Genomic DNA, 25,304 nt, shown 5'->3' on the forward strand with positions numbered 1-25,304 from the left:
GCTGATCTCCAACTCCTGCCCTCAGGTGATCTGCCTGCCTCGGCCTCCCAAAGTGCTGGGATTACAGGCATGAGAGACCAAGCCCAGCCAATCTTTGTAGCTGTCTTATTTAGGAATAGAATGGGAGGCAGGTTCGCCCTGTACAGTTCCCAGCTTGACTTTTCCCTTTGGCTTAGTGATTTGGGTGAGATTTATTTTCCTTTCACAATACACATACGGAAAGCGTGCATACCTACTGCGAGCAACCTCCCGTGGGTCGCACTGTGGTCTGGAAGCCTGCACACAGCTCCAGTCCTGCTGCCTCTCTGCCTCATGTAACTAACTGCCTGCTCCCCTTATCTTTTCAGGCTGGGGCCGTGAGACCACCCCTCCCACTGGCCTGAGCCCTGGGGTACCGCACTATCCCTGTTGACTTCCTAAATCCAGTACACACCTTTGTAACCAGCCCCTTTGTTAGACTCACTTCAAATAACCCTGTTTGAGTGGGCCATGCTGGGATCCTGACAAAGGAAGCAAATTCCTGCAAGGAATTGAGCAAGGAGCGATGGAAAAGGATGCTATGGGTTGAATTGTGTCTCCCTGTTACCCCCAAGTTCACACATGGAAGTCTTAACTCTAAATACTTCAGAATGTGACCTTGTTTAGAAATAGGATCATCTGGCCAGGTGCGGTGGCTCACGCCTGTAATCCCAACACTTTGGGAGGCCGGGGCGGGTGGATCACTTGAGGTCAGGTGTTTGAGTCCAGCCTGGCCAACATGGTGAAACCCTGTCTCTACTAAAAGTACAAAAATTAGCTGGGTTTGGTGGCGGGCACCTGTAATCCCAGTTACTCGGGAGATGGAGGCAGGAGAATTGCTTGAACCTGGGAGGCGGAAGTTGCGTAGTGAGCCGAGATCATGCCACTGTACTCCAGCCTGGGTGATAGAGTAAGACTCTGTCTCAAAAAAACAAAAAAAATGCAGTGGGATCATCGTTGTAGATGTTAGCCTGAACTCAGTATGACTGGTGTCCTTATAAAAAGGGGGAATTTGGACAGACACGCACACCGGGAGAAGGCCACATGAAGATGAAGGCAGAGGTAAAGGTGCTGTACCTACAAACTAAGGAAAGCCAGAGATTCCCAGCAAACCACCGGAGCCAGTGGGGAGGCCTGGAACACATTCTTCCTACAGCCCCTGGAGAGAACCAGCGCTGCCCATGCCTTGATCTCAGATGTTCAGCCTGCAGAATTCTGAGACAAGCATTTCTGTTGTGTAAGCCACCTAGTTGGTAGTATTGTGTTGCAGCCACCCCAGGAAACACCTGCAGCGGATAATGCTAACAGCTTACTTGCCAGAGGCAGGGAGTGGGCTACAGCCTCTAGAATGGGTCCAGCCCTTAGGTTTTTTTGTTTATTTGGTTTTTATTTTGTTTTGTTTTTTGAGACAGAGTCTCGCTCTGTCACTCAGGCTAGAGTGCAGTGGCGCAATTTTGGCTTACTGCAACCTCCGCCTCCCAGGTTCAAGCGATTCTCCTGCCTCAGCCTCCTGAGTAGCTGGGACTACAGGCATGCACCACCATGCCTGGGTAATTTTTGTATTTTTAGTAGAGATGTGGTTTCACCATGTTGCTCAGGCTGGTCTTGAACTCCTGACCTTGTGATCCGCCTGCCTCAGCCTCCCAAAGTGCTGAGATTACAAGTGTGAGCCACTGTGCCTGGCCTCTCAGCCTTCAGATTTTATAATATCCAAATACATTGCTTTCCTTGGTTTGCGTGTGGGGAAATAAGCGCTAAAACACAAACTGGGCTCTTTTTGTTGTTGTTGTTTTGTTTTGTTTTTTGGTTGGGGGTCGTCTCTGCTTCCTGCCCCAGAGCAGGCTCCTGTCCCCTGGCTTCATTTTGTCAATTATCTGCTCGATTCCAGGCGCTGAGCTGAAAACGCTTGGGCTGCGCGTCCTGATAGAAATAGAATGCAAGCTGCAGAGATAATTTCAGATGTTCCAGCAGCCATATTTAAAACAGAAAAATGAGCAGATGAGATGAACTTGGATATTTTATTTAATCCAGCATATCCAAAATGTCATTTCTTTTTTTTTTTTTTTTTTTTTTTGTGATGGAGTTTTTCACTCTTGTTGCCCAGGCTGAAGTGCAGTGGTGCAATCTCAGCTCACGGCAACCTCGGCCTCCAGGGTTCAAGCGATTCTCCTGCCTCATCTCCTGAGTAGCTGGGATTACAGGCATACACAACTACACCCAGCTAATTTTGTAGTTTTGGTAGAGACGGGGTTTCTCCATGTTGGTCAGGCTGGTCTCAGGTGATCTGCCCTCCTCGGCCTCCCAAAGTGCTAGGATTACAGGCATGAGCCACCGTGCTTGGCCCAAAACATCATTTCAACGTGTAATCAATGGAAAAATTAATCATGAGCTATTTTTCCTTTTTTTTCATATGAAGTCTTTAGAATCGCTCCAGTTTATATGGAGTGATTCCCCCAGAGAGGAAGCCAAGGTGCCAACAGGTTAATGTAAGTTGGTCACCAGCCAAGAAGTGGCAGAGGTGAGGTGTGACTCCAGGATCTTTGTTGCTGACCATTTTGTGGCCCCTCAAATCTCACGTCAGAAACTAGAGTCTCTTAGCCACAAGCTCCCACGCTTGCTTCAGGCTGAGAACCAAACGTAGTGAGTCTTCCTGAGTCAGAACCTTGACTCGGAGGGAGGTAAATCCAAGGTGACCTGACCGTATTAGTGGAAACCAGGGTGGATTAAACACTTGTTAAAAACAAATTTGACTCCTACCTTCTTCTCCTGTGAGAGCTTTGTCTGGAGCAGCGGCCCCTCCCTGCTTGTCAGGTATCAAGTCATGTTCCACCTCGGCTCAGAGCTCTCCAGGGGCTCCCGTATCATGAAGAGCAGAAGTAAAAGTCCTTCCAGAGGCTCACAAGGCCTCCTGTGATCTGTCTTCCTCCTAGTTCCTTTCTGACCGAATTTCTTGCTCTTCTCCCTTCATTCACGCTGGCCTGGGCACCCCAGATTCCTTGTCATTCCTTCAGTTCATCAGGTACCTTCTTACCTCAGGGCCTTTGCACCTGCTACTTCCTCTGCCAGGATGACCTCCCTCTGGGTCTCAGCATGACTTGGCCCCTCCCTCCCGTCAGACCCTTTCTCAAATGCCACCTTCTCCCTGGGCCACAGCCCCATTGAACCCTGCACCCCACCACCTCTGGCTCTCCTTCCCTGTCCCCCTGCTCCTCTTCGTCCTCTTGCACCAGTCCCTATGGGTCATGTTATACATTTTACTCATTTACTCATTGTCTGTTTCACTCAGTTGTAGCCACAAGAGCAGGGCCTTGTCTGTTCTGTTCAGTGTTTTAGCCACAGTGCTAGGACTGTGCTCGCAGGTAATAGGTGCTCCATACATATGTGTTGAAGGGATGAATGACTCGGTGGGTGGATGCTGAGCCAAGGCAAAGGGAGGAAAAATGGAGAGGAAGAGGCCTCCAGAACTGTCCCCTTGCTGTGAGAAGCCAGTATGGTAAACTGGTTCTTGTTGGAGTGTTAGCACCTTGAGGCTTAACCAGAGATAAATGCAGTAAAGACAGAAGGGGGCTGAGCAAGGTGGCTCAGCCTGTAATCCCAGCACTTGGGAGGCTGAGGCGGGAAGATTGCTTGAGCCCAGGAGTTTGAGACCAGCCTGGGAAACACAGTGAAACCCTGTCTCTACAAAAGAAATAGAAAATAAATAGCTAGATTTGGTGGCACACACCTGTAGTCCCAGCTACTTGGGAAGCTGAGGCAAGAGGATCACTTGAGGCCAGGATTGTTTGAAGTTACAGTGAGCTAGGATCTTGCTGTTGCACCCCAGCCTGGGTGACAGAACGAGACACTCTATCTCTCTTTCTCCATAATATATATATATATTTGATCAGCGCTGCTGATCATTGAGGCATGAATTTGTATAGGATCTCAGACATGGTGATGCTTGGATGGGGGTGTTCAGAGAGTAGGAAGGTTGAGGCCCCCAGACCCCTTCTAATCACAATTTGTAAGCTGTTACCTGGGTTTCCTGTTCATTAGAAAATGTCAGACGCTCTTTGTATTCGGAGAGTAAGACTGTGCTGATATGGGAAAATTGAAATTCCAAGTCAAAAGTAGAGACTTGGAAGAACATAGTGCCTGTCTGCAGGCACCTGAGGGGCTGTCACTGAACACAGGGGACTTGTTCTGACCTCAGAAGATGGGCCCGTGATTGGGAATTACAAGGAAACGGAATTCGATGTACCATAATGAGAACTGTCTAACCGCATTAGGGCTCTGAAAATGGGCTGCCTTTGGGAGGTAATGAGGTTGCCATCACCAGGGGCATTCAAGCAGAGTCCAAATGACCACTTTTTAGTGGTGCTGCAAGGAGCATCAGGTGTTGGGTGGGATTTCTGCCCAGGGTGCTTGAGTCCTGTGATTCTTTCTGGCGTTCCTATCCTGGTTCTGCTGGCTGAAGGAGTAGGTCTTGAAGGAGGGTCCAGGGTGCTTAAAAACCAGTGACTGCACCTGCTTTGATACCCAGAGCAGTCACTCCTCTTCCCTCCCTCCCCCTCCCCACCATGTTCCTTTCTGAACCTAAATAGACGGAGCCCTTAAGCCTGCAGCAGAGGACATGCAAAGCTCCCAGCCTCTTGCACGTCTCAGGTCTCATTCTGCTCACACCAGATCCTTGTCAGAAACTGGATCACCCACCAGCAACCAGAATCGGCTTCTAAATATGTATCACATACATCTAGTTTATGTTCAGCTACCCTTGAGCCAGAACACTGACCTTCTACAGCTATTCCTGTGGGCCTGTGCAGCCTGGGCTCCCAGACACACTGGGGCTGTCCCACCGTGTATGTCACCAGCTCATCCTCATTCTTTCCTTCGTGAATATTTGTCGTGCTTCTGCTCTGTGCTCCAGAGAGACTGGCTCCAGGATCTTTGTCCCTGACCCTTCTGTGGTCTCAGATCTCATATCATATCTATCCCCACCCCCTTGTGTCCATGGCTCCTGCTTTAGGCTGAGCCAAACTTAGCTTCCCCGCTTCAGAACCTGGCCTCGTAGGGGCTAAACCAAAGATGACCTGAACATGTTAGCAGAAACCAGAGCAGACCAAACACCTGCCGAAAGCAAATTCAAGTCCAGCTGCCTGGGACATAGCAAGGCTGACCATGGCTCTGCCTTCCTGGAGCCAACATTCCAGAAGACAAATGGCTTAGACTGTAGGGTCATGTAACCTGCCTTTCTTCATTTTCAGGTAGGAAAGCACAGCTCAGAGAGACCAAGTGACTTGCACAAAGCCGCACAGCGAACTAGTGAGAAGCCGAGGCAAGAGCCAAGCCCCCCAGTTCCTGGTTCAGCACTGCTCCCCTCATATTGCATGACACTCCTTAGAAGGGGATAGATACATCACAGTGGCTAAGAACACAGGCTTTTGATTTCAATCCACCATGGTTTAAATTCAGTGCCTTTATTTACCAGCTGTGTGAGCCTGGGCAAACTGCTTCACTGCTATGTGCTTCAGTTTTCTTATGTATAAAACGTGGACAAAAATATTCACAAGTCTATCATGAGGGCCAGAGAGAGAGTCCCTGTGAAAAGCCTACCACATTATATAGCAAGGAAGAAATGGAAAAAAAAAAAAAAGTCTAGCACAGTGCCTGGCACACAGAGCACGTCAATGCCACTGTTATTGTCACTGCAGTCAATCAGTGTTAACACTCAAAGGACTCCGTTCCTGAGGCTCACGCTGAGCTACAAATGTGTCTCAATGAGGAACTGCTGAACATGGGTGGAACTGAGGGTGCGGACACCTGGCTCCCGGGCTCGGCTCTGTCACTGACTCATTGTGCAACCTAGGGGTATGTGTGAGTTTCTTATTACTGCTGGAACAAACTATCATGTTGTAGGGGCTTAAAATGACACAAATCTGTTATCTTCCAGTTCTGGAGGTCAGACATCCAAAATGCTTCTTTTTTTTTTGAGACAGAGTCTCCCTCTCTTGCCCAGGCTGGAGTGCAGTGGTGCGATCTTGGCTCACCGCAACCTCCGCCTCCTGGGTTCAAGTGATTCTCCTGCCTCAGCTTCCCGAGTAGCTGAGATTACAGGTGCACGCCAGCACACCCAGCTAATTTTGGTATTTTTAGTAGAGATGGGGTTTCACCATATTGGGCAGGTTGGTCTCAAACTCCTGACCTTGTGGTCTACCCACCTCAGCCTCCCAAAGTGCTGGGATTACAGGTGTGAGCCACCATGCCCAGCCCAAAGTGTGTCTTAGAGGCTAAAATCACGACATCTGTGTCCTTTTGCCTTTCCAGGTTAGAGGCTTCCAGCACTCCCCGGCTCTCAGGCACGTCCCCATGACCTCTCTGCATCGGCATATCTCTTTCTCCCGCTCTGACCTGCCTGCCTCCCTTTTATAAGGACCCTTGTGATTATATCAGGACTGCCTGCAAATCCAGGATAATCCCCCCATCCCAAGAACCTTTATCTAATCACATCGGCAAAGCCCCTTCTGCCTTACAAGGCAGCATATTCACAGATTCTGAGGATTAGCATGTGGACGACTTAGGGGGTCCGCCTGGATCTCCTCCAGGGAAGTAACCTCACTCCGTGTCCCCACCTGTGACAGTAGAAGGTCAGATAATGGCGAGGTCTTCTCCACCTGTGTAGGCTCATTTCTCATGAAACTTCTTCTTGCCCACCCCAAAGGCCCCACCCTGAGGTCACTTCCCCGTACCACAACCCTGGCCCTGGTGACAGCAGTTGCTGCAGCACCGAGCCCCACTGAAGACCACCAGGTGCAGATATCTGGTGCTGGGAACCTGGGTCTTCCCTGGCCCCTGCTGCTGGAAAAATTATAAATACAAAAAAAAAGCAACTTGATTTGTGACTTGCCAGGAAAATCAGCATTGCTTGTATTGGTAAATTATTTGGAAGCTATTTGAAGCATAGAGAGCACTTTGTGAGCCAAGGGTGAGATGCCTGCACTCACAGGAAGATATCCCTGGAATGACTGTCGCACACAGCACAGAGACAGAAGGGGAGTCCCCATTCCAGGGATAGCGTGGCCCCCAGGGAACTCCCAAGAGCGACGGGCCTCACGTGGTCGGAGGTTAGGCCTGGGTCAGGGGAGAGAGGGGAGCGGCAGAGCAGAGATGCGTCACATCTTTTATAATAGAATCGTGAATGCTGTGTTATGTTGGCTTGTCTGCACTTTGAGATCTGCTGGGTCTACAGAGGTGCCAGTCAAACAGGTCCTGGAAGAGTAAGAGAAGAATTCATAGAGTGTCAGGGCTGGGTAATGGTATGTTTTCAAAAAGTCCTTTTTTTTTTCTTTTTTGAGGTGGAGTCTCACTCTGTCACCCAGGCTGGAGTGCACTGGCGCGATCTCAGCTCACTGTAACTTCCATCTCCCAGATTCAAGTGATTCTTGTACCTTAGCCTCCCGAGCAGCTGGGATTGCAGGCACCCGCCACCAGGCCCGGCTAATTTTTGTATTTTTAGTAGACATGGGGGTTGTGCCATCTTGGCCAGGCTGGTCTCGAGCTCCTGACCTTAGGTGATCCACCCACCTCGGCCTCCCAAAGTGCTGGGATTACAAGCGTGAGCCACTGCACCTGGCCAAAAATCCTTTTTTTAAGAATGAAAATTTTCTCTATTTTTTGCATTATATTTTTCCTCCAAATAAATGTAACAACAACATGTTGTCTATCCATGAAATGGATTATTATGCAGCCTTAAAAAGCAAGGGAATTCTGACATGCATTACAACGCGGATGAACCTTGAGGACATTATTCTACTTTGTGAAATTAATCACAAAGGACAAATATTGTATGATTTCACTTGTACGCAGTACGTAGAGTAGTCAAACTCATAGAAGAGAAAGTAGAATAATATTTGCCTGTGCCTGGGAGGAGGGGGAATGGGGAGTTAGTATTTAATGCGGACAGAGTTTCAGTTTGGGAAGATGGAAGGAGTTCTCGAGGTGGATGGTGGTGATGGTTGCATAACGGTATGAATGTAACAACGCTAGAGAAACTTTCCACCTGAAAATGGCTAAGATTTGGCCGGGCGCTGGGGCTCACACCTGTAATCCCAGCACTTTAGGAGGCCGAGGCAGGTGAATCACCTGGGGTCAGGAGTTCGAGACCAGCCTGGCCAGCATGATGAAACCCTGTCTCTGCTAAAAATACAAAAATTAGCTGGGCGTGGTGGCACATGCCTGTAATCCCAGCTACTCTGGAGGCTGAGGCAGGAGAATCACTTGAACCTGGGAGGCAGAGGTTGCAGTGAGCCGAGATGTCGCCACTGCACTCCAGCCTGAGTGACAGAGGGAGACTCCGTCTCAAAAAAAAAAAAGAGAGAAAAGAAAATGGCTAAGATTTAAATATATCATCTTAGCCATTTTCAAGTGGACAGTTTGTTTCTCTAGCATGAAGCTACCTTCACATTGTTGTGTTATAAATTTTACCACAATTAAAAAGATTTTTGGCCAGCCTGGGCAACATGGCTAAACCCTATCTCTACAAATAAATACAAAAAATTAGCCAGGAGTGGGGTCACACATGACTGTCATCCCAGTCACTCGGGAGACTGAGGTGGGAGGATCGCCTGAGCCCAAGAGGTCGAGGCTGCAGTGGCTGAGATCACACCACTGTACTCCAGCCTGGGTGACAGAGTAAGACCCTGTCTAAAAAATAAAAAATAAAAAATTTTGAACTGGATTTAAAAAATACCCCAAGGCAGGGCATCTGATGCTCAGCACGGCTGCTGCGTGAGTGAGGCTGGCTACTTCTGTGTTGTGGGTGCTGTCTTGTGCAGTGCGGGACGTTCCATGGCATCCTTGTCTTCCACCTTCCAGATGCTACTGGCGCTCCACCCAGTGTGACAACCAAAAATGTCTTCAGACATCGACAAATCCCCCGATGGGCAAGATTACCCCCAGCGGAGAACCATTGCCCTGAAGGGTTGTTGGGCAAGAGGGTTACATTAAATGGTAACCGGGAAGTACTCATCGTAGTTCCTGATAAATAGCAGGAGTTTCTAGAAATATTACTTCCCAATAGGATGCCTGCTTGACAGTGTCATGGGAGGGGACACACACACCCCTGCGTATCCTGAGACACACAGCACATCTCTTCTTCTAGTGTGCCGGGGAGCCCACCATTACAGATGAACTTGGGACAGTGGGTGCTTTAGAAGGGCAGGCCTGGGAGGGAGCCACAGTGGGTGCCTGACCATCCAGAGGCCGTGTGGAGCTCTGAGCACCATGACAGGCTATGGGAGGTACCAGACTCATGGACCATTCCTAGATTTCCTCACACTGCCTAACCAGAAGGTTCTCTCTAACCAAATCACCCATAGTCACCAGACACAGGTTAGTATCCCTAGTACTCAGCCTGGGGCTCAACTCATAGGAAGTGTTTATTTTGGATGATGGAGCGGGTGGGGGTGGAGGTGGACGTGGGGAGGTGGTGGGAGCAGCAGTGGCAGTGATGGTTGAGATGACAGGGGTGATGGTGACATCAGTGGGGATAGTGGAAACTCATGCTTTTTTCCCAAGAGTATAATTTTCTCTAAGGCTGGGTGCAGTGGCTCACGCCTGTAATCCCAGCACTTTGGGAGGCTGAGGCAGGCGGATCACTTGAGGTTAGGAGTTCAAGACCAGCCTGGCTAACATGGTGAAACCCCATCTCTACTAAAAATACGAAAATTAGCCAGGCATGGTGGCAACTGCCTGTAATTCCAGCTACTCGGGAGGCTGAGGCAGGAGAATCGCTTGAACCCGAGAGGCGGAGGTTACAGTGAGCCGGTCACGCCACTGTACTCCAGCCTGGGCGACAGAGTGAGACTCTGTCTTAAAAAAACAAAACAAAACAAAACAAAACAAAACAAAAAAAACAAAACACTATGATCATTCTCTGCTCCTTTCTTACCAGGGGAAGGACAGATTACAAAAATCACATGAACAGTCAGTCGGTTTTCCTCGCTTATGTGTGCGACTTATGTCAGTGTTTTAAGATGAGGGGTGGGACTCAGGCTAGCATGTGGGATGCAGACACAGGTCACACCCCTGGTGCAGGGTCCCCATTACTGCACTGCCCCTTCTACAGGACACACTCTGTGGAGCCAGGACAAGCCAGGGTGAGCCCTTGACCCGAAGCTGCAGATGTAGCTTCCTCTTAGCAAAATCAGCTTATTACTCAATCAGACGAAGTGTCTGCGGTGGAGACAAGACGGGAGTTTAATTGGGAATTTTCCCCATATGCAACTGTCGATATTTAATGAAAGTGGTGGTGGAGAACACAGGTCAGCACTATCAGAAATTAAAGCTGGTGTTCCTGGCACCCCTGTCCCCAGGAGAGAAGCAAGCCCTGCAGTCCCCTCTCGGCTGCCTCCTTACGAAGAACATTTCTCTGCGGCTTGAAGCGGCTGCAGCAGCGACTGTAGCACGTGCAGCTTCCCCAGATGCTCAGGGTGAATTAAGGACCTGGTGCCTGGGAAGAGCACTACACAGGGAGTCAGGAGACCTGGGTTCCAGTCCAGACTCCAAGTGGCCTTAGACAAATTGCCCAGGTTCTCTGGGCCTCTCATCTGTAAAATAAAGGAGAGGGGTGGGGAGGGAGGGGAAATAAGAGATATCAAAGGTGACTTCAGATCTTCTATGATGCTGTGAAACCAAGGCTGGCTGTGGGCGTGAAAGGCCAAAAAGCTACTGTTATTTCTTGGGCCTTTGGGTTTGGAGTTCCTGGAGGCTGGCAAGGAGGGCAGGGGAAGCTGTTCTACCAGCATAGGCTGGGCTCTCAGCCAGGGAGGGGAAGGCAGAAGAGAGTGATGGGGAGTAGTAAGCTCTTGCCAGGAGCAGAGGGACCAAAGCCCAGTGATCCCTGGAGAACCTTCCATGTTTGTCCTTCCTCTAGGCCATGGGAGGAAGAATCTGCCTTCCCTGGAAGTTGTAGCTGCAGTAATGGCTGCAGGGTATTTAACTGTGTAGATGAGCCACGATTTACTTACTCAGCCCCGGGAGGTTTCCAGTTTTCTCTCCTAGAAGCAATGCTGCTGTGAACAGCCTTGCCCACATTCTTCATGATTTCCCTAAGACACATTCCCGCAAGTTGAAGGTTGTGGAAATGGATAAGGTTGGGTGGGCTGGATCGACCATACTTCTCTCCAATCCCCCCTTCGCACGACGGCCTCTCACCTTGGGAAGACTTGCAAAGCTCATGTCATAGCTCCTGGGCAGGCAGTTCACAGAAGGACACATCCAAATTTCCAGTGAGCACGTAATACAACGTTCAGCTCTCCTAATAATCAGATAAATGCAAACTAAATCAACAATATACCCTTTCATGGCTTATCAGATTGATAAAGATGAAAGAGTGACAAAATCCAGTGTTGGCGCAAGTTCAAGGACTCACCCACAACCTTCAACTTGTGGGAATGTATCTTAGGGAAATAATTAAGAATGTGTTCAGCCAGGCACGGTGGCTCACGCCTGAAATCCCAGCACTTTCGGAGGCCGAGGCGGGTGGATCATGAGGTCAGGAGTTCAAGACCAGCCTGGCCAACATGGTGAAACCCCATCTCTACTAAAAATACAAAAATGAGCGAGGCATGGTGGCAAGTGCCTGTAATTCCAGCTGCTCAGGAGGCTGAGGCAGGAGAATTGCTTGAACCCGGGAGGCGGAGGTTGCAGTGAGCCGAGATCCCACCACCACTATACTCCAGCCTGGGCGACAGAGCAGGACTCTGTCTCAGACAAAAAAAAAAAAAAAAAAAAAAAAAGTGTGCAAGGCTGTTCATAGCAGCATTAGTTCTAAGAGAGAAAACTGGAAAGATCCTGGGGTTGGGTAAGTAAATCATGGCTCATCTACACAATAAAATGCCTTGCAGCCATTGAAAATGATATATTTGTTGAATGGAAAGATGTTCCCAGTATGGTTATCCGACAGAGTGGTGGAGTGCATTTCTGCTTGGTAGATTTATGTACACACACACACACACACACACAAACACACACAATCTAGAAAGGTATAAGCCAAGTGTTAACTTTTTTTTAAATTCTCCCTTCTTTTTGATTATTTTTATTGTCTCAGTATATATGTGAGCTTTGCCTAATATGTGGAGATAAGAAAACAAAAAAATATTTTTAATGACAAAAAGCGCTTACCAGAGCCTGTTGTTAATCTGAGTTACGCAGTTCCCAGGAGGCCAGATCAGGGGAAAGGGCCTGAGAGATCCTCTGGCTGCAGGCCTGTTTGTTGGCAAGGGGCCGGTCCGGTGCAAGAGATTAATCTCAGTCTAACATCTGCTGTGTCACTGTCTATTTCTGGAGAATGGCAGCTCTTCACCCTCTCCAGCTCAGGTGTCAGCTGCTGGGGAGAAGTCATCACTCAAGGGGAGGGAGCCCAGACAGGTGGTGACGGGCAGGCCACGGAGCCGCCCTGCACAAGGGAGATGCCTGTCTCTTCTGAATGTGCCCTGGAAGAGAAGGAAGTCGTGGTTATAAGGGGAGGGCGCTGTGGGCCCTGTTCTGCCTAGGCCAGAATGAGACGGAGCCCACTTTGGTTTCAGTGGGTTGGAGGTAGACCCATCGCAAGACGAAAGGTGGGAAGTCGACTTCCCACCAGTTGAGCCTGCCTATTGTGGGGAGGTGAGCTGCATCACTCCCGCTGCCTCCCAAAGCCCTCGTGCCACCAAGCACATGGTTTTATAGAACAACAGGACCCAGTTAAATGATTTGTGGCTGTGGGATAAAGGCTGACAGTTAGGACAGGAGCCCAATTCGTTCTTGAATTCCGTTGTCCTAGAATCCATCGGTTGGGTATCTTGAGCGTAAACAACAGAAGCCAACTCTGACTAATGTAGGCAGGGAAGGAATTTGTTGCAGGGATGTCAGATAGTTCACAGAATTGAAGAGAAGCCTGGAGAAGCAGGCTCAGAAGAGAATGGGGCAGGTCTGCAGGTGGAGAACGCAGAACCAATGGACAGTTTCTGCAGGGTGGGGCTGCTGGCTGGACTGAACGGGTTCCAGCCATCTATTTAGTCAATCCACCCAAGATTCAGTGTCCTGGGACAGACAGACTGTGGCTCAGTGTGGGTTGGGTACCGACCTCTATGCCAGGAGAGGGCCACACATTTTAAGAAAGTTAGGCTAGGTGCAGTGGCACACGCCTGTAATCCCAGCACTTTAGGAAGTTGAGGCAGGTGGATCGCTTGAGTCTGGGAGTTCGAGACCAGCCTGGGCAACATGGCGAAATCTCGTCTCTACTAAAAATACAAAAATTAGCTGGGCGTGGTGGTACGTGCCTGTAACCCCAGTTACTTGAGAGGCTGAGGTGGGAAGATCGGTTGAACCCAGGAGGTGGAGGCTTCAGTGAGCCAAGACCGTGCCACTGCACTCCAGCCTGGGTGATAGAGTGAGACCCTGTCTCAAAAAAAAAAAAAAAAAAAAGGTACACCAAGACATATTTAATGGGTGAGAGATGATTGCTCCAAAAGGAAGCTGGGGAGTTGCCTCAGGAGAGATGAAGGGGGAGAAGCCAGAGGGCAACAGGTGGCTATGAAATATGTGATTCCTATAGTGGGTTGAATTGTATCCCCCGAAAAGGCGTGTCCGGGTCCTAAGCCTTGGCGCCTATGAATGTGACCTTACTTGGAAAAAGGGTCTTTGCAAATGTAATTAAATGAAGGATCTGGAGATGAGATCATCCTGGACTGAGGGTAGGACTGTCCTAAATCCAATGGCAGATGTCCTTGTAAGGGAAGGGCAGAGGGAGACTTGCAAGACGGAGACACAGAGCAGAGGCCGTATGGAGACAGAGGGAGAGGCTGGAGGGAGGCGGCCATAAGCCAAAGGATGTGAAGAACTACCAGAAGAGTTCGAGACCAGCCTGGCCAACATGGCGAAACCCCATCTCTACTAAAAATACAAAAATTAGCCGGGCGTGGTGGTGGGCGCCTGTAATCCCAGCTATTCGGGAGGCTGAGGCAGGAGAATCGCTTGAACCCGGGAGGCAGAGGTTGCAGTGAGCTGAGATTACACCACTGCACTCCAGCCTGGGTGACAGAGCGAGACTCCGTCTCAAAAAAAAAAAAAAAAAAAAGAACCACCAGAAGCCAGAGGAGTCCAGGAGGGATTCTCCCCAGAACCTTCGGAGGGAGCCCAGCCTGGCTGACACCTTAATTTCAGAATTCTGGCCTCCCAAACTATGAGAGAATAAATTTGTTTTAAGCCCCTCGGTTTGTGGTAATTTGTAACAGCAGCCCAAAAAACAAACACAGCATGCAACCCCCTTGAATGACATTTTAGTGCTCTTTGCCCTGAGTACTCCAGGCTCAGGCCACCAATGGAGGTAGCATGGGCCCCAAACCAGATTGACAAGACATTGTGCAGCTTTGGCATAATCGTAGGACCCTCTGGGTCTTAGTGTCCCGGCAATAACTTGTGCAAGCATTCTTCTTCTTCTTCTTTTTTTTTTTGAGATGGAGTCTCGCTCTCGCCCAGGCTGGAGTACAGCGGCACAATCTTGGCTCACTGCAAACATCGCCTCCTGAGTTCACGCCATTCTCCTTCCTCAGCCTCCCGATGGGACAGTCGCCCGCCACCATGCCCGGCTAATTTTTTGTATTTTAGTAGAGACAGGGTTTCACCTTGTTAGCCAGGATAGTCTCGATCTCCTGACCTCGTGATCTGCCCGCCTTGGCCTCCCAAAGTGCTGGGATTACAGGCGTGAGCCACTGTGCCTGGCCGTTTTTTTTTTTTTTTTTTTTTTTTTTAAGATGGGGTTTCGCTCTTGTTGCCTAGGCTGGAGTACAATGGCGCGATCTTGGCTCATCACAACCTCCGCCTCCCGGGTTCAAGCGATTCTCCTGCTTCAGCCTCCTGAGTAGGTGGGATTACAGGCATGCGCCATCACGCCCAGCTAATTTTGTATTTTTGGTAGAGATGGGGTTTCTCCATGTTGGTCAGGATGGTCTTGAACTCCTGACCTCAGGTGATCCCCCTACCTCAGCCTCCCAAAGTGCTGGGATTACAGGCGTGAGCCACTGTGCCTGGCCTGTGCAAGCATTCTTAAGGCAACAGGGAAGGGTATTGTCTAACTGCATAGGCACTAGGGTGAGACCACCTGATTCTAGATCCCGGCTCTTCCATTCTTAGCTGGATAACCTCAAGCAGGTAACATAACTGTTCAGTTTGCTTATCTGCGAACCAGGATCATCCCAGTACCAGCTGCAGAATTTGTTTTGTAGATTAAAGGAGTGCAGGCAATGCAGAGTGCTTAGAATATCTGGCATATGGTGAGGCTGCAAGAGAGGTTGGCTGATGCATCTCCACTCTGTCTGTTTCCAAAGATCAATGAGAATTTCCACCTCCCAAGAGAGGAAAGCATGAAAACATACACAGCTTCTCTCTACTCCAGAGAGTTGCAAGTTACCTGCTGGTGAATTTGGGGGAAAGAACTTTTGTCCTAGAAGGCAGGGGCCTGTGCCGGTCCAGCACCATCGGCCTCTGGGGATCCATCTGTCTGATAGGGGAGCTGGTTTCAGAACCCCTTTGTGGCCACAGGTCTAAGCCATGTTCTCTGATCCTGTCTTTATTCACATGTTGATTCAAAAATATCACTTACAGGTTCTAGTACTAGGAATACAGCAGGTAACAAAACAAAACGCTGGACCTCACATAGCCGACATGGGAGTGGGGGAGGAGCAGGGGGGCAGAAAATAAATACCTGCGCAGAGAAAAACAAAGAGGAAAGGGGGAGATGGAGGATGATGGGGTGGGGAGAGCGGCTGCTTTGAATGGAGGCAGGGAGGCCTCTTTGAGAAGGTGACTGCCTAGTCACCTGACGAAAAGGAAGGAGCGAGCCAGGCAGAGCAGGCGGGTGCAGAGGCCCTGACGGTGGCCTGCGCGGGGCGTTTGAGGAACGGCAAGCAAGGCGGAGTGGAGGGGTTTAGCAGGGGTGATGCGGCCTGTGGATTTCATTTTAAGAGAGATGGGGAGCCACTGGAGGGATGTTGAGCAGAGGAATTAGTAGAAGTAGTTGCAATAAATCTCTCTACACACACACACACACACACACACACACACGCGTGCTCGCTCCCTCTCCCTTCCCCTCCCCTCCCCGCTCCTCCCCTCCCCACTCCTCCCCTCCCCACTTCTCTCCTCCCCACTCCTCTCCTCTCTGTTGGTTCTGTTTCTCTGGAACACCCTAATATGGGCACCCTTCTCATATATCTGGAGTCAAACGCAGGCTCAGTCTGAAACTTCAAAAATCTGAACAATGCTAACCACGGGGTTCTCGAGCACGTACGTGGCCAGGTACTGTGGTGAGAGCTTTTCAGATATTCCCTTATTTCATGTTCACAGTATCATCTCGAGGAGGCACTCAGGGTGGCTGGGCCTGGCCCAGGGTCACACAGGCACCAGATGGTGGAGTGACCCAGCCTGGGGTCCGTCCTAACCCTAACGTGGGCAGCATCTCTCCATTCTGTATTTCAGGGCATCCAGGGAGCCCTTCTGACAAGGGTGTTCAGAAGCTGTGCTCCCTGGATGCCCGGTGGCTTCACCTTCCTAGCCTTTGCAGCTCATGGTGGGATCAGGAGGGTGGCTGGAGAGTTCTAGGCCATCTCTTTAGAAGACACTCTGCCTGGGCTGGGTGCGGTGGCTCACGCCTGTAATCCCAGCACTTCGGGAGGCCGAGGCAGGTGGATCACCTGAGGTCTGGAATTTGAGACCAACGTGGCCAAAGTGAAACCCCATCTCTACTAAAAATACAAAAATTAGCTGGGGGTGGTGGCATGTGCCTGTAATCCCAGTTACTCGGGAGGCTAGCTTGAGCCCGGGAGGCAGAGGTTCCAGTGAGCCGAGATCACGCAACTGCACTCCAGCCTGGGCTACAGAGCAAGACTCTGTCTCAAAATTAAATAAATAAATTAAAAAAAAAAAAAAAAAAAAGACACTGTGCCTTGAGGGAGCTTGTTGGGAGGGGCTGGGCCAGGCTGGTGCAGCCCTAGGTCTCGTGCCTGGGAGAGTGGGAGGCACGATGCAGTGGCCAAGCTCCAGAGCCAGACCAGCTGGGGTCAGGCCCAGCTCTGGCATTTCCCTGCTACATGGCCCCGGGCAAGTCACTTGCCCTCTCTGTGCTTCAGTTTGGTCAGCTATAAGATGAGGATACTTAGAGTGGCCTTCTGATCAGGTTGGCCTGAGGAATAAACAAGGCTAGCATGTTTTGTGAAGCTTCAAGTGTGCCAGGCACACACCAGGTGCTGTGAAGTATTGGCTTTCCTTCACTATTCTTAACTTAGACAGCTGAAGGGATAGGTCAGGAAAAGGAGAACATTCCAAGGTCAGGTAGGAACATTGCAGGGATCCCATGGTCACCTCCATGTGCCGCATGCCAGCCCATCCTTCCACTGTCCTGCTGATCCAGCCCCCAAAGCCCCCTCTGTGAGCTTGCCCTTGACCTGTCTTGTGGGGCTTTGCACTTTCTTTTTTCTTTTTTTTTTCCGAGATGAAGTCTTATTCGGTAGCGCAAGCTGGAGTGCAGTGGCATAATCTCGGCTCACGGCAGCGTTTGCCTCTGGGGCTCAAGCAATTTTCCTGTCTCAGCCTCCCAAGTAGCTGGGACTAGAGGCATGCGCCACCACACCTGGTTAGTTTTTTTGTTATTTTTAGTAGAGACAGGGTTTCACCATGTTGCCTGGGGTGGTCTTGAACTCCTGCGTTCAGGCGATCCACCTGCCTCAGCCTCCCAAAGTGCTGGGGTTACAGGTGTGAGCCACCGTGCCTGGCCAGGCTTTGCACTTTGTACTTTAAGTGTTCTCTTTTGTGCCTGTGTCCCGATGCCTCTCCTGTAAGACCTAAGCTCCAAGAGGCCAGGGCCACCTCTCTCTGTCTCTCTCTCTTCCTCCCACTCTCCCTGCCTTCCTTCCATCTTCCCTTCATTCCTTTTGTATCCTGCATGGCATGTAGCATGAAGCCTCACCTGTTTTGCTTAATGCATGAATTAAAGGAAGCCATTTAATAACTAAATGTCTATTTATTGACTAAAAATAGGCCTGTCTTAGAAGGTTACTATCTTAGTCTTCTCAGGCTGCCATAAGAAAACACCATAGATTGGTGGCTTAACAAGCAGGCATTTATTTCCTCACAGTTCTGGAGGGTGGAAGTCTGAGATCAGGGTGCCAGCAGGGCTGGGTTCTGGAGAGGGCTCTCTTCCTGGCTTGCAGACGGTCGCCTTCTTTCTGGGTCCTCACATGGCAGAGAGAGAGAGAGAGAGAGAGAGAAAGAAAGTGAGAGGCAGAGACAGATTGGGAGAGCTCTCTGGTGTCTCTTCTTCTAAGAACACATTGGCCGGGCACGGTGACTCATGCCTGTAATCCCAGTACTTTGGGAGGCCAAGGCGGGCGGATCACAAGGTCAGGAGGTCGAGACCATCCTGGCTAACACGGTGAAACCCCGTCTCTACTAAAAAAATACAAAAAAAATTAGCCGGGCGTGGTGACGGGCGCCTGTAGTTCCAGCTACTCTGGAGGCTGAGGAAGGAGAATGGCGTGAACCCAGGAGGCAGAGCTTGCAGTGAGCCGAGATCATGCCACTGCACTCCAGCCTGGGCGACAGAGCGAGACTCCATCTCAAAAAAAAAAAAAAACAAAAAAACCATAAGAACACGAATCCCTGGCCAAATGCTGTGTCTCACATCTGAAGCCCCAGCACTTTGGGAGGCCAAGGTAGATCTCTACTAAAAATACAAAAAAATTAACTGGACATTGTGGTGCACACCTGTAATCCCAGCTACTTGGGAGGCTGAGGCAGGAGAATCGCTTGAACCCAGGAAGCAGAGGTTGTGGTGAGTCGAGATCGCGCCACTGCCCTCCAGAGTGAGACTCCATCTTGTTGGGGGGGTGGGGAGGAAGAACACTAATCCCATCAGGACGGCCACACCCTAGTTACCTAATCTCATCTAACCCTAACTGCCTCCCAGAGGCCTCACCTCCAAATACCATCACACTGGGAGCTAGGGCTTCCACATATGCATTTTGGGGATCTGAATGTGTAGTCCATAATAGCCACCTAATGGCTGGGCCTGGTGGCTCACGCCTTTAATCTCAGAGCTTTGTGAAGCTGAGGTGGGAGGATTGTTTGAGGACAGCAGTTCCAGACCAGCCTGGGTGTATTAGTCTGTTCTCGTGCTGCTAACAAAGACATACCTGAAACTGGGTACTTTATAAAGGAAAGAGGTTTAATGGACTCACAGTTCCACATGGCTGGGGAGGCCTCACAATCATGGTGGAAGGTGAAGGAGGAGCAAACTCACGTCTTACACGGTGGCAGGCAAGAGCGCATGTAGAGGTGAACTCCCATTTCTAAAAACATCATCGTAGTGAGACTTATTCACAACCAGGAGAACAGTATGCGGGAAACCTACCAACCCCGTGATTCAATGATCTCCACCTTAACAGTTGGGGATTATTACAATTCAAGGTGAGATTTGGGTGAGGACACAGCCAAACCATATCACTGGGCAACAGAGTGAGACCCTGTCTTTACAAAAAAGTTTAAAAGTCTACATAATAGCTATATACTTAGTAGAGCATTTCACTCTGAAGCACTGATCCTCAACTGAGGTGACTTTGTCTTCCCCACCCAGGGGACACGTAGCAATGTCTGGAGACAGTTTGTTTCTGTTTTTTTTTTAGACAGAGTTTCGCTCTTATTACCCAGGCTGGAGTGCAATGGCGTGATCTCGGCTCACTGCAGCCTCTACCTCCTGGGTTCAAGCAATTCTCTTGCCTCAGCCTCCCAAGTAGCTGGGATTACAGGCATGCGCCACCATGCCCAGCTAATTTTTGTATTTTTAGTACAGGTGGGGTTTCGCCATATTGGCCAGGTTGGTCTCGAGCTCCTGACCTCAGGTAATCCACCCGCCTCGGCCTCCCAAAGTGCTGGGATTACAGGCATGAGCCACCACTCCCGGACTGGAGACAGTTTTGATTGTCACACTGGGTGGGAGGTGTTGCTGGCATCTGGTAGGTGGAGGCCAGGGATGCTGCTAAACATCCTGCAGGACACAGGACGGCCCCTATGTCAAAAAATGTTCCTGTCCCAAATGTCAGTAATGGCCAAGTTGAGAAACCCTGGTTTAAACAAGGGTCCGCCAGGAGAGAAGAGGGGACCCTGGAGTCTGCGTATGCCAAGTCTAGAGTTGTGCTGTTGGCTTCACAGCCTTTGTAGCCAGCTTTTGTAGCAATACCCTCAGCCTTGTGCTGGGCCCTGTCTGCCTGGCAGACTCTCTTTGTCCAACTCTTCTTATTTCTCTGCCCTTTGTGAGCTATGAAAGCTCATCAAGTCAGTGGATCTTATCATGAAAGCCCCACTAAGCACTGCCGTTCTAAAGTCCCCACCCCTGGTGGGCTTGTGTGCACCGTTTTTCAAACAAGCCCATTTCTTCTAGCCACAGAGAAATGTGAGATGACATTTTCTAAAATTGTCACTTTGTAAAAGTGCCAAGATGAGTCTCAAGGCACAAAGAACATTGTGGAAATCAGAACTGACTTGGGAAGTGGTGGCTTGCAAAGGTTGGATTTAAACGGCAGGTGCCGTGGGCTTATGTTGTTGGGTTGTGGTGGTTTTCCGGTTGATACCGCTTCCTGAAGATGAGGATTTCTAGAAAATTTCTCCAGCTAAATAATGATCTGTCACTAGTTTGGAGGCTGCAAATAATCTGCTGGCTTTAGAAACTGTCTGTGCTTCACACAGTCTGTTGGTGTCCATCTTACTTATTTTCATAACGTTTTTGGCCGGGGTAGGCTGTTAGGAGGCAGGTTGATTGATGTTTTTCCATTTTTTCATTGAAGACATGAGTGTCTGCAAAAAAAAAAAAAGCCCAGTATAACTTTGTTTTAAAGTGCTCCTGTTTTTATTTTTATTTTTTAAAAGATAAAGCTCTCCTGTTTTATTCAAATGCATTTAAAATTCTCAGAAGTTTGGCCTCTTTCAGAAAAAGAAACAGTCAAAAACAGTAATCAAGTATAAATTGGGGAGGCCTGCAGAGCTCTGGTCCAGCTAATTCCTTGGGTATATAAAGCAGACACTGATTCTGGGAGAGGAGGGAATGCAGAGTCTGGTTGCTAGGCAATGGTTCCCATGGGACAGAAGCATCGATGGGTTGGCTGTAGACTACATAAAAGATGGGGCAGGACAGAAGGAAGGAGGATGCTCAGATACTATTCCTCCATCTTCTGTTTCTGAGATGGAGAAAAAAAGACACACAAAGCCCCCCAGGGTGGTTGCAGGGTTGCTGTGTAATTAGCAGGGCTGCTTTTTCCAGGACAGAAGCCTGCTAATTAGCGAGGTGTGAAGAAATCATTTCAACTTTCACATAATGCTGGAAATGGGTTAAGGGTCAGCTTTTTGAAACCTGGAAGCACCAAAAAAGAGAGGAGGTGAAGGTTTTCCTGAGAGTTGAAGGAAGCCAGAGGCAAGCAGAGGCTGAAGGCAGTTGAGCTTCATGTCAAAATGGTGTCCTTGCATCTCTCTGGCTATTCTCACTGGGAAAAGGGCACCTTGTTAATCAAAGGATAAGAGTAAGCTTCCATAGCCAAATGGCTGGGTTCAAATCCTGGCTTCATCACTGTGAAGCTGCATTGCCAAAGGCAAGCTATGCACATGCTCTCAGTTTTCTCATCCATGAAATGGGCATAATAACAGTACTTACCTCATAAGATTGTTATGAGTAAAAACGTGTGTAGTGATTAGAACAAGATCTGCACATAGTAAGTGCAACATGACTGTTAGTTACTACTTTATTTATTTTTCTCTTCTCTTCCAGATCAGAAACAAAAGATCTGAGCTCTTTATGCATTCTAATACCATTCATTCTCTTATAACTGAGGTTTGTAAAATCATGGTCGTCATTTGAATTTGCACATAGCTCGTATTGTGTATCAGTCAGGATGATTATGCTTGGTAACAAACAGTCTTTAGCAGCTCTGTACCACATAAGCTATTTCTTTGGTTCATGTCCAAGGAGGGCTGGTGTTGGGGATGGAGGGGCTCTGTTCATAATATTTATTCAGAGACCTTAACCATCAGGGGCTTTATCTCAACACATGGTGTGTTTCTCACCTAAGCTGATGCTAAATTCTCCTATGTTCACTCAGCTACCCCTGGCTACATTGTGTTCCCTGAATGCTGAGCTCTTTCCCAACATTTCTTTTTTTTCTTTTTGACACAGGGTCTCTGTTTTCTGGGCTAGAGTGCAGTGGCGTGATCATAGCCTCAGTTTCCCAGGCTGAAATGATCCTCCTGCCTCAGCCTCCTGAGTAGCTTGAACTACAGGTGTGTACCACCACACCTGGCTAATTTTTAAAATTTTTGTAGAGACAGGGTCTTGCTATGTTGCCCAGGCTGGTCTCGAACTCCTGAGCTCAAGTAAGTCTCTCATCTTGGCCTCCCAAAGTGTTAGGATTATAGACATGAGCCACCACACCTGGCCTTTTTCCCAGCTTCTTGTCTCTGCCTAGAATGTTCTTCTCATGGCTAGTTTCAGCTCATCCTTTTGACCTTAGCTGAAATAATACCTCCTGACCACCCCTGTTAAAGACAATTCTTTGTCCCAGACTTTCTTTATCATTCTACCCTGACGTTTCATCCTAAACATTTTACATATATCTTGAACTATTCATTTATTGTCTAAAATGTAAGCTGAATGAAGGCAAAGGCTTTGTTTTGTTTCCTGCTGTATCCCCAGGGCCTTGTACATGGCAAATACTAAAAAATATCTGTGGCATAAATGAATGTCTATATTCTCGCACTAGAATTTAAACTCTCTGAGAGTAGAGGACTTAGTTGCCTTGTATATCACCAACCTGGTTGTTGGCCCAGGAGAAGTAGAAGTTCAAGTCTGGGCAACATGGCGAAATCCATCTTCAATACATTCTTTTTTTTTGAGATGGAGTCTTGCTCTGTCGCCCAGTCTAGAGTGCAGTGGGGCGATCTCAGCTCACTGCAACCTCTGCCTCCTGGGTTCAAGTGATTCTTGTGCCTCAGCCTCCTGAGTAGCTGGAATTACAGGAGCACACCACCATGCCCGGCTAATTTTGTATTTTGTATTTTTAGTAGAAACAGGATTTCACCATGTTGGCCAGGCTGGTCCCGAACTCCTGACCATGCTAACCCTCTTTTCATTTCCACTCAGAGGACAGTGAAGAGGAGGATAGTATCTAAGTTGGAAAGTGGCACTACCAAGTGGAGGGTCTGTCCACTAGTTGGCACTGACCCATCCCACTGCATCTGCCCCAACCTCCACTCCCTGCTACTAGTCGGGTCTGGATTAGGGTCTACAGATGTCCTAAACCCGAAACAGATAATGGTGCCCTTCCATCCCCGCTCTGAGTAATTCAAAATCAAAAGAGTACTAAACCTGGCTGGGTGCAGTGGCTCACGCCTGTAATCCCAGCACTTTCGGAGGCCGAGGTGGGCGGATCACCTGAGGTCAGGAGTTCAAGACCAGCCTGGCCAACATGGTGAAACCCTGTCTCTACTAAAAATACTAAAATTAGTCAGGTGTGGTGGTGCACACCTGTAATCCCAGCTACTTGGGAGGCTGAGGCAGGAGAATCGCTTGAACCCAGGAGGTAGAGGCTGCAGTGAGCCGAGATCATGCCATGTTGCCTGGGCAACAGAGACTCCGTCTCAAAAACAAAAAACAAAAAACAAACACCTGAAAATAGGTCAGCGAAGACCAGTACGTTCCAATTTTTCCCATGGTGATCACTCTAAGGCTTTTTTTTTTTTTTCAAGTTTAAATTCCATTTAAATTAGCCTTTTCCCCCCTTTTATTTTTGGGAGGATGTTTGCACATTGCTGGCTTTGTAAGCACCTGCCTTGTCAACTTTTAGGCAACCTTGAGCTGCAGTCTAAATCTCTCTCTCCTCTGCCTGCCTTTTCTCAGGCCTTGATGAAATCCAGTGCTCCCTGCCCATGGAGAGCAGGAGGATATCCCTGCGTGAGCTGTCGGAGGCCAGCTTCAGCGAGTGTAGGTTCAGCCTGTCACTCACAGACCTCTTCATCATCATTTTCTCCGGTGTGGCTGTGTCCATTGCGGCCATCATCTCCAGCTTCTTCCTGGCCACTGTGGTGCAGTGCTTCCAGAGGTGTGCACCCAACAAAGATGCAGAGGATGAAGACGAGGACGAGGATGACTGAGCCACCTCCTCCCTCCTGCTTCTTACTCTCCAGCACCGAACCAGAAGCTCTCTCCAAGACGAGAGGGAAATGCTGAAAATGGAAAAGCACTGGCCACCGTCTGTGAACTGAACAGAGCCTGTTCCATGTCTTGGCCCCTGGGTACACCTGCTGGGACCACCGATCTCAGAGTTTAGAATCAGCAGAGCACAGAAGCCCAGGAAGGATGGAGGGAATTACTCCTGGAGCATAACCTGCCTCTCAGATCAAGGTGTGTGTTGGGGGAGAAGATGACCGAGTCAGGCTTCATAGCTGATGACTAAAAGCCTCCCCCAGGAGATATGAAGACTGGCAGCTTTCAATGGCAAAGATGATTTTACGCCATTCTTTTTCTGACCTGTACTGGGAGATCATGAAACATCTGCCTTCCTCCCAAGAAACAGCAGCTCAAACAGTGGAGATTCAAATTCGGATCATTCACCACAAGAACGAGAACTTTGATCCTTATATAATAGGCCTCAGCAACCTTGGGATGTTATACTGGGAACTAATAAACTCGTGCGCAATAGACTCAATGTTTACGTTCCCCCAGATTTTATATGTTGAAACCTAATCCCCAGTGTGATGGTATTTGAAGGTGGGGCTTTTGGGAGGTGATTAGGTTTAGATCATATCATGAGGATGGGGCCCAAATGATGGGATTAGTGCCCTCATGAAAGGTAGCCCCAGAGAGCTCCTTCACCCCTCCAATGCTTGAGGATGCAGCAAGAAATCAGCCGCCCATGAACCGAGAAGCAGGCCCTCACCAGAACCCAGCCATGCTGGCACCCAGATCTCAGACTTCCAGCCTCCAGAACTGGGAGAAATAAATAAATATCTGTTGTTTGTAAGCCACTCAATCTCTGGTATTCTGTTATAGTGGTCGAAATGGACCCATGAAGAAGCTAACAACTGGTCAGAGGGTGTCTGTTGTTAATTTTGGTAAGCTGGTTGGGAAAACTTTGACTTGACATAACTCAAACCCTGATCTTTATCCTAAGTGGTAGTGACTTGTAGAGGAAGGATTAGTTGCTTTGTACAGTTGTGATGGTCTCTCTGCTCAGCAT

At 49.0% G+C, this 25,304-nt stretch overlaps 1 protein-coding gene and 1 long non-coding RNA gene across 4 annotated transcripts in view; one reads left to right on the forward strand and one right to left on the reverse strand.

The window, feature by feature from the left end:
• Positions 1-25,092, forward strand: part of LRRC38 (leucine rich repeat containing 38) — a 39,296-nt gene extending 14,204 nt beyond the window's left edge. The window contains exon 2 of the mRNA XM_513045.9: positions 23,966-25,092. Coding sequence (XP_513045.7) covers positions 23,966-24,219 — 254 coding nt within the window. The 3' untranslated portion in view covers positions 24,220-25,092. The remainder of the gene's footprint in view (positions 1-23,965) is intronic.
• On the reverse strand, positions 6,910-12,620 carry LOC104006290 (uncharacterized). 3 transcript variants are annotated; one of them, XR_001718075.2, is made up of 3 exons: positions 12,178-12,620; positions 11,022-11,311; positions 6,910-7,263 (listed from the first exon to the last, which is right to left on the reverse strand). It is a non-coding gene; the product is annotated as an uncharacterized LOC104006290 (long non-coding RNA). The 3 variants fall into 3 exon arrangements; XR_679933.4 differs by having other exon boundaries at positions 11,209-11,311; positions 12,178-12,611; XR_001718076.3 differs by lacking the exon at positions 6,910-7,263 and adding an exon at positions 9,894-10,601 and having other exon boundaries at positions 11,209-11,311; positions 12,178-12,614.
• Positions 25,093-25,304: the final 212 nt, after the last annotated feature.

This window comes from Pan troglodytes, chromosome 1 (genome assembly GCF_028858775.2).
Source record: "Pan troglodytes isolate AG18354 chromosome 1, NHGRI_mPanTro3-v2.0_pri, whole genome shotgun sequence".
In the NCBI taxonomy this organism is placed as follows: domain Eukaryota; kingdom Metazoa; phylum Chordata; class Mammalia; order Primates; family Hominidae; genus Pan; species Pan troglodytes.